Genomic DNA, 12,934 nt, shown 5'->3' on the forward strand with positions numbered 1-12,934 from the left:
GGATATGAAAGGTAAAAAAATCAAAAGTATGTGTGTCTAATTTTCAGAAATAACTTGTGTCAAAAATTTTACCTTACATTCTACATACTATAATTTCTATTGTTCTGGCAAAAAAGATGGTAACTTTACTGTATTTCAAGGCTTTCCTAATTTCTTAGCTTTAGGAGGGCCCAGTGCTCCTACTTGTATGTGCCTGTGCCTCTTGCCGTTTCTTGTAAGCTTTTATTGCACCCCCAAGTGATTGACAAACTGCTTTCTTCCACGTTTCTTCTTGAACTGTACAGTGTGGACCACAATTAATAGATTGTCTCATAGACTGCCATTGGAAGAGGAGATAGTTACATGACCTCTCTGTAGGAACTATGGCATTTGCTTAGTCAGAATAGTAGCATTAGGAATGTATTTTTAATGTATTTTAATGAGACACAGAAGGAACCAGTAACATATCATCCAGCTCTTCATGGACCACCAGCAGATTCAAGACCACAGTTTTGGAATCTCTGCTGTATGCAGTATCACTGGTGAAGACAGACTTACTGAAATCATATCTTTAAATTACTTTTAAGGACAAGAAGTATTGTTTATAAAGTTAAATGAAGTACCAAACTTTTGCATTCTCTAATTTTGGAGATTTTAGATTCAGAAATCTTTCACATGAAATGAACCACTAAGCCATAACTATTGTCATACTAGAGCTCTGCTTTACAAATAGGACACTTTTAATATATGTCATATTATTATGAATTCAAAACTAAAGTTAGTGATGTATATATTTTGTCCTTTCTTTCGTGATCAATATGTTTTGGATCCTGGGAATATTTTTATAATGCAGATGGTTTATAAGGCCCACTTTATTTGTAATGTAGAAGCTTTTAAACTCCCTCTCTTCCCATCCCTTTCATATGTGATTGTCTTTGAAATTATGGCCTGGATATTCTTTTTTAGTCACAGCAATTTAAATAGTATCACTATATATTTCTATGGCAGCTCACCAAGTCTCATCGACAAGGTCACATGGTGAAAGTAGACTGGCTGGACAGACTGACCTTTAGAGAAATAGAAATGATCAATGAGGTAGGTCATCATATATCAGCTTTATAATGGGTTTTGGATCTTGTTGATATGGAAGCCTTGGCTTGCTTGTGAGACTGTAATTCAAATGACTTGCCCTATTTTTCTTTTCTCTCTTGTGCACATTAAAGGAAGAAATCAATCTAAAAAGAATGACTTTCTCTGGCATTAGTGATACAGAGGTAGCTGAAAATAGGCAGATTTAGATATTCGTTAACTTGGCTATAGGTGCTTAAGACTGTTAGAGCATCATGTGGTGGGGTGGAATTGAAGTTGTCACAACAACTTCCTTCAGTAAACTTCAACCCATATAAACTCAGCATTAAAGTTATAATCATTTTCTAATCGACTCACTACTTTTTGTTTAAATTGATATTGGTTTGGGAGGGAAAATATTGCATCTGGAGACTTTTTTGATTAAATCAATTGCTTATTCGTTTTTAACCTACAGAGTGAACTCCTGCCCCCAATTCAGGAAGGAAGTGTTAACCCATGAAGCCAAAAATTATCTCCTTAAATGGCCTGTGCTCTGAAAGGTGTATAGAATGACCACCTTACTCAACACATCTGCTCCCTGTGTTGACAGCTACTTGCTTGTGTAAGGCTATGTCTACACTACTCAGCTTTTAGTGACACGGCTGTGATAAAAGGAGGGCAGTGTCGCGCTCTTGTCGACAAAAAAACTTCCACCCATAACTAGTGGTGTTAATGTTGTCCGCAGGAGAGCACATCTGCTGAGAAAGTTCTGTTCACACCAGTGCTTGTCATCCACAAAACTTTTGTCTTTTGGGGAAAGTGTGTGTGGGTTGTTGTTTTTTTAACACCTCTGAAGGACAAAAGTTTTTTGTCTTTTACTTGCCAGTGCAGACAAAGCCTAAGTTATGCTTTTTTTTTTTTTTTTTTTTTTTAAAAGCTACTTGGCATTTCAATGAGATCTGCAGAGATAATGATTTGCATTTCTATAGCACTTTCCACTGGTGACTCTGAAGTACTGTGCAAATTCTAACCTTCAATGAAACATACCTGTTTTTACAGAAGGGAGAATTAGCACGGAAGAAGTGATTTTACCCTACGTTAAGTTGGCAGTCTGTGGCAGAACCCTATCTTCTGATTTTCTCATGACTGTGCTTTAATTCCAAGACCAACCTCCCTTTCCTGGAGAGTCAATACCTCCCTGGGTGGGCGGGCTAATTCTCTTGTGAGTTGTGCAGAGCTGTTTACCAAGGTTCAGTAGTAGAATTTTTATTCCTGGTGTTGATGTGCGAATCAGAAACAACACACCCCAAAACTCCAAGATCCCAAGTTTTATCTGCAGTGTTAGCAATTAGAAAACTTGTAAACTGAGCGGACTATATCTTGAAGCCATTGGGGGTCAACATAGCACCTTTATAGTGCAACTTTAACTCTGTTGTTCCATTGGATCACTTAAACTGTTTTCTCTTCTTGAATGCAAATGTTTGTTGTGGAGTGTGAATGACAATATATAATGCCAGAGGAACCTTTTGTCCTAGAGTAAGTAGTTATGTGAAATTATAAACTGAGTAATTGCCACAACATCTGATAATTTGATCCATCACTTACAGCACAAAGGAAATATGGTTATTATTGTTAAGAAAATGCTGAAGATTGATGCTCTTCTTTAATATACAATCCACATTTTTAGCCTTTTTTCTTTTCAGAGTGAAAAACGAAGTTCTAATTTTATGTACTTGATGATTGAGTTTCGATGTGTCAAGTGTGATGATAAAGAATATGGAATAGTTTACTATGAAAAGGTATGTGCCTTGCAGGTTTTATGATCTCCTTTAGGAAGAAAAAAGCAAACTTGCAGCAAAAAAAATTACAGGTTTTCCTGCTGAGATGAAATATTTTTTGCAAGATAGCAGTAGACAGCTGTCAGTGGCAGCTGTTTATGTACATACAAATCAAATAGTATAGCTACAACAAGATTACAGAAGTCAATCATTCATGTAATGCAGTTCAAGATTTCAGAATTTAATACGTGCAAGTGATTAAAAACTTTTTGATTTATTGTTCCCCAAATCAAGTAGTACTTTCAGAGTAGCTTTATGTAAAAATAGTTCTTGGATTGGGATGAAGAGATCTACATGTCTTCATTAGTAGACTTGATACGGGATTGGCTTATCAAAACTTTGCACAAGAGCTGTGCCAATAGACAGTCTCATTTGTCTGAGCGAATAATGGAGATTTATTTCCCCATATTGATTGGTATATTCTAAGACACATTTTGATACTTTGAATAAGTTTTCACGACAATAACAAATAGATGAAATCTCTGCATTCCTCAGTATTATATAATATTTTGCATTTATGTAGCATCTTGCTTCTAAGGATCTCAGGCCAACCATTAACAAACTTCCCCAAATAACTTGCAAGGTAAATAAGTATTATTATCCCCATTTTACAAATGGGAAGATGAAGGTAAGTGGTTAAGTGAATTTTCCAAGACCACATTGCATTTTGAAAAGCTGGGGTGAGAATCTGGATTTTCAGATTTTCATATGCTTTAGCCACAAAACCATCCAACTCTCCTACCTTGATGATGTTTTTTCTCAGGTAAGTGTATTTGTGGAGGCTGTCTGATTGTGTTTGCTTACCTAGTATAGTCACATCACTTTTAATATCTTGTTCTATGGTCTGTAGAAAAGGTATGATCATAAGGTTCATAACAGGCATTTGCTCATATAGATTGGATATTATAAAGTGTTGTGTTTGTATACAGATGTTGTATCATGATATCTGCTTTTCTGCTGCTCCCTTTGTCTATGATCTTTGAAGTGCTGCTGTTGCATTTGAATGATGCACTTCAGAGTGGAATGATGGTTATGGAACATGCATGTTTTTTGCCCCCTGCATGCACCGTTGATTGTAGTGGGAACTGAATTTGTGCTGTCTTAATGTGTTGTGTATATTTTTGTTGCTATTGGGAGAGAGAAAGCTTGGTTTTAAACCAAACAAGTAGAGGTGGTCAGAAAAATTCCAATGACACATTTTTTCATTGGAATTTTCCAATTTGAAATAAAAATGGCTCCTGGACACTATTTGATTTCAATGAAGTTCTGATGGAACCCGGACAGGGGTTTGATGAAACCTGTCATGACTCCATTCCCTTTCACAGAGAATTTAGAAATCTTTGGGTTTTCATTCTGAATTGGACCAAAACCAAATTTTGAAACTGAAATCCTCTACGAAATGGAATTACTTTGCTCTGCACAGCTCTGCAAACAAGCTAGGAAATAGTCTTAGAAGCATGAAGAAGAAATATAATCAAGGTATAAAACTGGCTTACTAAGTATTATAAGATAATTAGGTGGCTAACGGCACAGCTTAAAAGTAGAAATAGCCACAATTTGAAGGACTTGTTAAAAAGCTACTTCACACAAATTCAGGACCACTTTTCTAGAAACGGCAGAAAACAGTCCATAAATTAGTTGCCTGTCTTCTCAAGTTTGTTATGCTTCCACTTAAAATATAAAGATCACCTATTGAGCATATAGAATCTAATGGAACTTGGGTAGGTTGTCACCTGTCTCTGAGTGATAGTCTAAGTGAAAATTACTTGTCACAGTTGTGTTGATAGATTTGTTTTTTGGTGTTGTGACAGAGAACCAGCCTGTTAAACAGCTGCTGATAGAATCTGAGATTCTGTGACTTAACACTCAATTACTATATATAAAATCAAGTGGCAGTGGCCCCTTCTGTATTTTCTATCAATTTAATTTTAATGCAGTATTTAAAATGCGAGGAATGCCAGTCTGCAGGTAGCAAGAACACAACTTCCAATTTCCCTTTTAGGCAAACATCACTCACTCTGGAAATATCACTGTGTGAATTCCAAAATGCAAGTATCTCATCTCTATGGGTAAATGAACTCCAGAATTTTTCATGAACATGTATTTTCATATAGGGTTCAAGTGAAAACAGCATTGTATTGGATAAATAGGGCAGTTGCAGAGCCAGATCCATTTAAAGGATTTTTTCATTAGAATATCTTCCCCAGTATTTTAAAAAAAATTGGCTTTTATCAGTCTCTGAAGCTTTGCCTGTGTGTCCATCTAGGTTCTGGATACAGATAGTTGTATCCTGCTGGTACACCTTGGAACCCCGGTTTAACTAACCCCATAGTATGAGATCAATCGAACCCTCTATTTGTTAGTGTTTTAGAAACTGATAAATACTGTAATTTCAAAGAGGTACAGCAGAACCTTGCTTGAGCAACACTTCGCTTTACCGTAACACACTATAATCTGCAAAATTGGCAGTCTCTCTCCACCTTTCATCAAAGAATAAATAATGGAGAGTGGTAGTGAGGTCTTACATTTGTAAAAATGGTGGTTTTGGAATATAGTGGAGTATCTTTAATATTATGCTATAAAATATTTAAACCAAACTCAAAACTAACTCTGTATTCTTATGAGGTTTGGCCTCACATTTGTTTGAGACCTCCATGGCAAATTAGCAGGTAAACAATTGTTGGCATGGATTATTGAGATTACACATTCAGGGACACTATAATAGATATTGATGTTCTTTGAGTGAAATAGAGGGGTCAGAGTTGCACATTCCCTATCCAATTGAAAGGCGGGCAAAACTGCCAACATCCTTATTCTGTTGACTGATGACATTCTGTCTGTCTCCAGGGTATTTCAGAGAATAGCTGTGTTTCAGAATAGGCTATCTTTAATGAGAGAATTTGGCCCATGAGAGCAATGATAGAACTCAATCAACTTGCAAATTCTTGTTACAGTTTAAAGGTGGTTTTGTGCTAAAAAATAATGAAATTGTAAAGACAGTTTCCTGCTGAATAATATTTGAGCTGAATAACTAAAGTAAGCAAAATTAGATTATTCTGGGTTTCACGTTCAATTTATTTTAGGTGCAATCTAGAAAAATTGGTGGGCTGACCTGTTAAGTAAAGTTTTTGCTTTTTATTTTTTTTTTAGTTTGACTTTACTGTAACAGAACAGCATGGTGGTAGAAACACTTCACTTTTTTGTTTTTAACTAAAATATTCAAAGCTGATGAAATCTTATAAAAAAGTGAATTCTTGGCTTTCAAATCACTAGTTGAGCACTAGGGCTTGGAACAGTTTACTGCTATATCAAAGTGAATTCTTGGTATTTTAGGTCTTTTTAAGATTGCCACTGTTATAAATCATGAAGAAGTTGGCTGTTTCTTTTTTCCAGTGGTATAAGATTTTTTTTTTTTTTAGCCTTGGGATGCAAGGGATGTCGGACCTAATGATTGTATTGCCTTTTTCTCACCTAAATTTATGATTTTTAGTAGCCAGTGTCTCATCTGTGGTTGTATATGAAGGGGGAGATATTTCAAAGATATAAAGGAGAGTTAGGCTCCCAACTTCCACTTGGTCCGTGGAGTTTGGGCACCTCTCTCCCCTTGGGGCCTTTGAAAATCTCCTGTTAATGTTTTCTACCATCTTAAAAGATAGAATTCGAGGCTTTCAGGTGATATGAAATATTGATTTCTAGTTCTGGAATTCTCCAGAATAAGGCTGATTAAAGTCACAATTTAATTAATGGATAAAAAGCAAGACAGCAGCCAGAATGTTTTGTTGTTGTTAAGAAGCAATACTTTGTGACCTAACAGGTATACAAAAGAATGGTTTACACCACTGGAGAAAACGATGCCCAATTAACCAATAAAAAACCCATCCATTTCTAAATTAGCTTTGTGAAGTACTAGCTCTAAAAACCATCACTGGTCCCTAGCAGGTTCTTTTAAATAATATAGGGCTGAATTTAGTATAGTAACTCCTCACTTAACGTCCTCTCGCTTAATGTTGTTTCGATGTTACATCCCTGCTCCGTTACAGAACATGCTCATTTAAAGTTTTGCAATGCTCCCCTATAACATAGTTTGGCCACAGCTGGCAGCTCCCTTATGCTCCCCCCCAGCACCTGACGGCGGACCCCTCAGATCAGCGCCTTCTCGCTGATCCCCCCCATCTCCTGCCCACGGCAATCAGCTGGCTTGCGGCATTCAGGAGGCTGTGGGGAGGAGCGAGGATGTGACACGCAGCCACCCCCCTCCGTCTCCTGCCTACTGAACGCCGCAAACCAGCTGATTGCTGCAGGCAGGAGGCAGCGGAAGGAGGGGAGAGGTGCTGATTCACGGGGTCCGCTGGTTGGCGCAAGGCTCGTGGGGGGCATAGGGGAGCTGATGGGGGGCCACCAGCCTCTTTAATGCCTGTATTAAATTGCTTGTTTAAAATGTATATAATGCCTTTTGTCTGGCCAAAGAAAAAAAAAAAATCCCTGGAACCTAATCCCCCTCATTTACATTAATTCTTAAGGGGAAATTGGGTTAGCTTAACATCGTTTCGCTTAAAGTCTCATTTTTCAGGAACATAACTACAACGTTAAGTGAGGAGTTACTATATGCTAATCTGAGGTCCAGAAAATTTCAGTTTCTTATTTTAATGTAATACATTTTCTCCTCAGACCACCACAAAATGTTCGCATTTAAAAATACTGTCTTAAATCAGAAGACAATGACAGTGGGTAGGATTTTCTAGAGCTCTCAGCACTGGCCTCTGTTCTCATGGAAGCGAATGGCTCAGTATCTGTGGTGTGTGTATGCAATTATTTTTTTTAATAATCTGGAACTCTTGAGTCTTTATCCTAACTGTCACTGCTTTTTGTGTGGTCTTGGTCAAGTCACTGAGGGTACATCTACATTTGAGCTGAGAGGTGTGATTCCTAACTTGCATAGCTAGGTTTCAGCTAATGCCTGAAAATAGTAGTGTGTCCACAGTGACATGAGTAGCAGCTCTGAGTATAATCCCACCTGACCCACCCCCACCTCCCCCACCCGGGGTTCTTCTGTGCAAGCTAGGACTCGCCTCTCCCAGATCAAGTGCAGATGTACCCTGAATCTCACATTTCTCATCAATAAAATGAGATACCTACCTATCCTGTGGGGTACTGTTAAGATTAATGAACTAATGTTTGTACAGCAATTTGAAGATATACTACATACTAAATATTTACTATTAAATGCATTATGATAAACTGCACAAATAGAAAATGCTAAAGGGAAAACATCATAAAGCACATTCCACGGAGGAGTTTACTATATGTTTTTAGATATTTTGGGGAAAACGCTTATAATATAGGATTAGCCATGGTTAAAGTGTGTGTGTGTGTGTGTGTGTGTGTGTGTGGTGGGGGGTGGCAGTAGTGGTTAGATAAGTGGTTCTACTTTTATACTAAACCTCTTTCCCCCACTACTCATTTTCCCTCATCTGCCTGCTGCTTCCTGTCTAACACCTAGATTGTAAGCTCTCACGTACAGGGACAGATCATCTTTGCTCCTTGTCTGTATAGTGCCTGGCACAATGGGGCCATTGATCCTTGATTGTCACTCCCAGGCAGGTGCTCCTGTGATAGAAATAATAAATATATACTGTCGCACCATAAATCTTAGTTAGCACTAAAGTCACTATCAATGCAATTTAGTATTTAATTTTGTAACTGGGTTCAGCAGAACTGAAGAGGATTGTCCCTTTTCTTTGACTTTTTTAACTTGGATTTTTAAAAAATCAAAACGTTAAATTATCTAACATGAAAACCAATCATACATTTATTCACAGGCTGGGCTTAACATCATCCCCATATTATATGTATCTTTCTTAGCTAAAAAATATTGCTTGCAGTGTGATACCAGAACTTTGCCTGTAAAAACACTACTGTATTACTTCACTTATTAGCTGTCTCTGCCTAGAAAATTCCTCCAACGCATACTTAATTTACTGGGGCAAAACCAAGTTTTTGCTGTAGTCAGCACTGTAGAAACCATAAATGCGCAAAAAAGTGAGCTATATATTAGTCTGCCTCATTCACCATCCAGAAAACGGCTAGCTATATTAAAAAAAAATAAATAAATAAATGCAGGGACTGGTAAAGAGGGGAAGCAGATTCCTTATAATTCCCAGTTCAAACTAGAAACAGATAGCTTTGTGCCATTCTGCAATTTCTAAAAAGATGCTTCCCAAAGTGGTGGTCTGTGCTGCATTCTATACTGACCCCTCAGTATAGGGTGTGTGTCTGTGCGTTCATTTTCCCTCAACTTCAGCAAATATTCCAAATCAGTCAACCCATTTTCAAGATGGGACATTTAAATTTTGTCCATAAGTGTTTTGGCTACAGGTTTTGAAAATTGTTTGCCCACACAAAGGGGCCCTCTAAGCACTCCCATGATGGATACATCATAATAATATTGGTAAACATTTCCATCCATTTTTTTCTTCACTAAAATGCTAATGCTGATGACGTTTTAAACTTACTTATCTCTACATTTGTCACATAAATAGACGGAGTTTATCCTTCGGTCTCCTATTTCGTTCAATCTTCTCAACTTTGTCAAAAATTAGCTAGAACAATTTCTTTCTATATTTTCTTATCCTTTATGCCCTTTGTTGGTTGTCCATTGAAAGTTTAATTGCTTTATTTTCTCTTGAATATGTAAAGTAGTAAATTTTGACGGAAGTCATGTTCATTATAACTTGTGTGACATTTATTGTGCCTTTCAATTATGTTGTTATCCAGGATGGTGATGAGTCCTCTCCAATTTTAACAAGCTCTGAGATTGTTAAGGTTCCAGATCCCCAGATGTCGATGGTGAGTAATTTTCTGTGCAACACAATCCAGATCATACCACAATGAAATTTTGTTGTGCTGTGAAGTTCTTGCAAGTGGCGGAGAAAAACTTTTTTGACAATTATATCTGCTATGGTCTCAAGTAAGTTTAATTGCAGCACAAAGTTGTGGCTACTGCCAGTGTGTTAAGTCTTGAGTAAACCTAGACGAGAAATAGTAGTGAGAATTGTAACTTATCAGTTTGATATTAGAATTGGTGGGATGGTCAAATATTTTTAGTTCTTCAAGTGTCCTCTGCATATTCCCATTCCTGGGACTTGTGCTGACTGGTTCAGCAGGACCTTAGAATCTCCTGGTAGCAGTGCCCGTTAGGATGCCCCTGCAGCTTCACCCCCACCCTAGCACTTGAGCATACTCTAAGGGTATGGGTATAAAAGGGGCATGGCTCTCATTGCTCCCTTAGTTCCTTCCACCCACGGCAGTGAAAGGACCTGAATCTGTCTGTTAGATCCGTACTTTCATATTTCACTAAGACTCCTGCATCACAAGTACCTATGTTTTTCTATTGGTACACCATTTCCAGTACAGAGTCTTACCCTTTGGCCTTTCCACTGCACCCAGAGTTTTTACAAAATGCCTGGCTCCAATAACAGTGTATTTGAGGAGGTAAGAAATTTTCATCTTCCCTTACTTAGATGATTAGCTCTTGAAGGCTCCCTCTGACGGTTTAAGGAAGGCCATTCCGATCACTCGTGTTCAGAACACTAGTTCTTCTCATAAATGGAAAGTATCAGTAGCCGTGTTAGTCTATATCCACAAAAACAACTAGGAGTCCGGTGGCACCTTAAGGTCCGACAGATTTATTTGGGCATAAGCTTTCGTGGGTAAAAATCCTCACTTCTTCAGATGCAAGTGAAGAAGTGGGGGTTTTTAACCCACGCAAGCTTATGCCCAAATAAATTGGTTAGTCTTTAAGGTGCCATCAGACTCCCCATTGTTCATAAATCGAAAAAGTCTCTTCTCCCCGCATCACAAAAGATTCCATTCAATGGTGTGATTCTTGACTCTATAAAAGGAAGAGCTTTCCTTCCAGAAGAGGTTTTTAATCATAAATGCCAAAGAGTCCTTCAACATCCCTCTCAGAATGTAGTTTTTTGGTTGAGTGTGTCACAACATATGTGACTCTGTATGCCAGGCTCAGAGTGAGGCATCTTCAGCACTGGCTCCTAAAGAACTTCAATCCCATTATGGACTGTATGCTAAAAGTACTCACTGTTCCGAGGAAAGTGTATCTTCCTCTAATGTGGTGGTTGAAACCACAGAATGTCCTCAAGGGAATTGTATTCAACCTAGCTCTTCTTCATTAATAGTAATTACAGGTTCCACAAAGACAGTGTGGGGAGGGAGACGAAAACTTCACAACATGTTTGTTCGAGGTCTTTAGACCTACAGAGAATCCCAATTACATATAAATGTACTAGCACTGAGGTCAATCTGTCTGGGTCTCAAAGCGTTTCTTTCACATGTGCGGAATGAGGTGATTCAAGTGGCCATGGGCAATGTGTTGCTCAAGATAGTTAAGACCAAAGCAGGCTGTGAAGAACTTCAAAAAGATCTCACCAAACTAAGTGATTGGGTAACAAAATGGCAAATGAAATTTAATGTGGATAAATGTAAAGTAATGCACATTGGAAAAATTAATCCCAACTATACATACGATATAATTTAGCTACAACTCATCAGGAAAGATCTTGGAATCATCGTGGATAGTTCTCTGAAGACGTCCACGCAGTGTGCAGTGGCAGTCAAAAAAGCAAACAGGTTGTTAGGAATCATTTAAAAAGGGATAGAGAATAAGACGGACAATATCTTATTGCCCTTATATAAATCCATGGTATGTCCACATCTTGAATACTGCATACAGATGTGGTCCCCTCATCTCAAAAAAGATATACTGGCATTAGAAAAGGTTCAGAAAAGGGCAACTAAAATGATTAGGGGGTTGGAACGGGTTCCATATGAGAAGAGATTAAAGAAGCTAGGACTTTTCAGCTTGGAAAAGAAGAGACTAAGGGGGGATATAAAATCATGAGTGGTGTGGAAAAAGTGAATAAGGAAGTTATTTACTTGTTCCCATAAAATAAGAACTAGGGGCCACCAAATGAAATTAATGGGCAGCAGGTTTAAAACCAATAAAAGGAAGGTCTTCTTCACACAGTGCACAGTCCACCTGTGGAACTCCTTGCCTGAGGAGGTTGTGAAGGCTAGGACTATAACAGGGTTTAAAAGAGAACTAGATAAATTCATTAATGGCCATTAGCCAGGATGGGTAAGGAACGGTGTCCCTAGCCTCTGTTTGTCAGAGAGTGGACATGGATGGCAGGAGAGAGATAACTTGATCGTTACCTATTAGGTTCGCTCCCTCTGGGGTACCTGGCATTGGCCAGTGTCTGTAGACAGAATACTGGGCTGGATGGACCTTTGATCTGACCCAGTGGAGCCATTCTTATGTTCTTAATGTATTATTTGAACAAACGAGGAGGCGCTCGATTTTTCTCAACGATGCAAAAAGGCAATAAAACGTTTAGACTGGTATATCCAGTAAAATATATACCCAATTGCCCAACACATAGTGAAGCAACACAGTTTGATTGCAGATCAACTGAGCAGAGATTTGTTGCAGATGCACGAATGGTCTCTAAAGAATTCTGTTACCAGAATGTTTTCAGCATTTGGGGATTTCTGGTCATAGGTCTCTTTGCGACAAGATTCAGTTAGAAATGTCCGTTTTTTGCTCAAGGCTGGCTCAGGCAGTCTGTCATTGAGGGATGCATTTGATACATACATTGCTCTCATTTTCACTTGTCACCAGAGACTTAAAAAAGATAAGGCAGGATTGAGCCAGGGTGATTCTCATTGCTCCAGCAGGGCCAAGGCAACAGTGGTACACCGAGTTACTCCATTCATCCAACAGCAACTACAAGATGCTCCTGTTATCAACAAACCTGCTGCCCCAGGTCTTCCATCCAGATCTCTGATTGTTACATCCAGCAGCATGGGTAATATGCCTTTGATCGAGTCAGAAAGATCGTGTTTGGTTGAGGTGCAACAAGATATAATTAATTCGGAAAGCTGTCAAATAGAAAAAAGTTACAAGTTCAAGTGAAAAAGATTTGTTTTATGGACAACTGAAAAACGTGTTGACCAATTTCAGCTCCCATACA

The 12,934-nt window shown here is 38.3% G+C and overlaps 1 protein-coding gene across 7 annotated transcripts in view; it reads left to right on the forward strand.

Moving 5' to 3' along the window:
* Positions 1-12,934, forward strand: part of PIK3C3 (phosphatidylinositol 3-kinase catalytic subunit type 3) — a 137,258-nt gene that overhangs the window by 24,367 nt on the left and 99,957 nt on the right. For all 7 annotated transcript variants that reach the window (XR_012158836.2, XM_073343431.2, XM_073343433.2 and 4 more), the window contains 3 exons: positions 988-1,074; positions 2,751-2,846; positions 9,660-9,731. Coding sequence is in view for 6 of the 7 variants with exons in the window: in XM_073343431.2 (XP_073199532.1) it covers positions 988-1,074; positions 2,751-2,846; positions 9,660-9,731 (255 nt within the window). In the remaining variant the exon portion in view is untranslated. The remainder of the gene's footprint in view (positions 1-987; positions 1,075-2,750; positions 2,847-9,659; positions 9,732-12,934) is intronic.

This window comes from Lepidochelys kempii, chromosome 5, assembly GCF_965140285.1.
Source record: "Lepidochelys kempii isolate rLepKem1 chromosome 5, rLepKem1.hap1, whole genome shotgun sequence".
Taxonomy (NCBI): Eukaryota; Metazoa; Chordata; order Testudines; family Cheloniidae; genus Lepidochelys; species Lepidochelys kempii.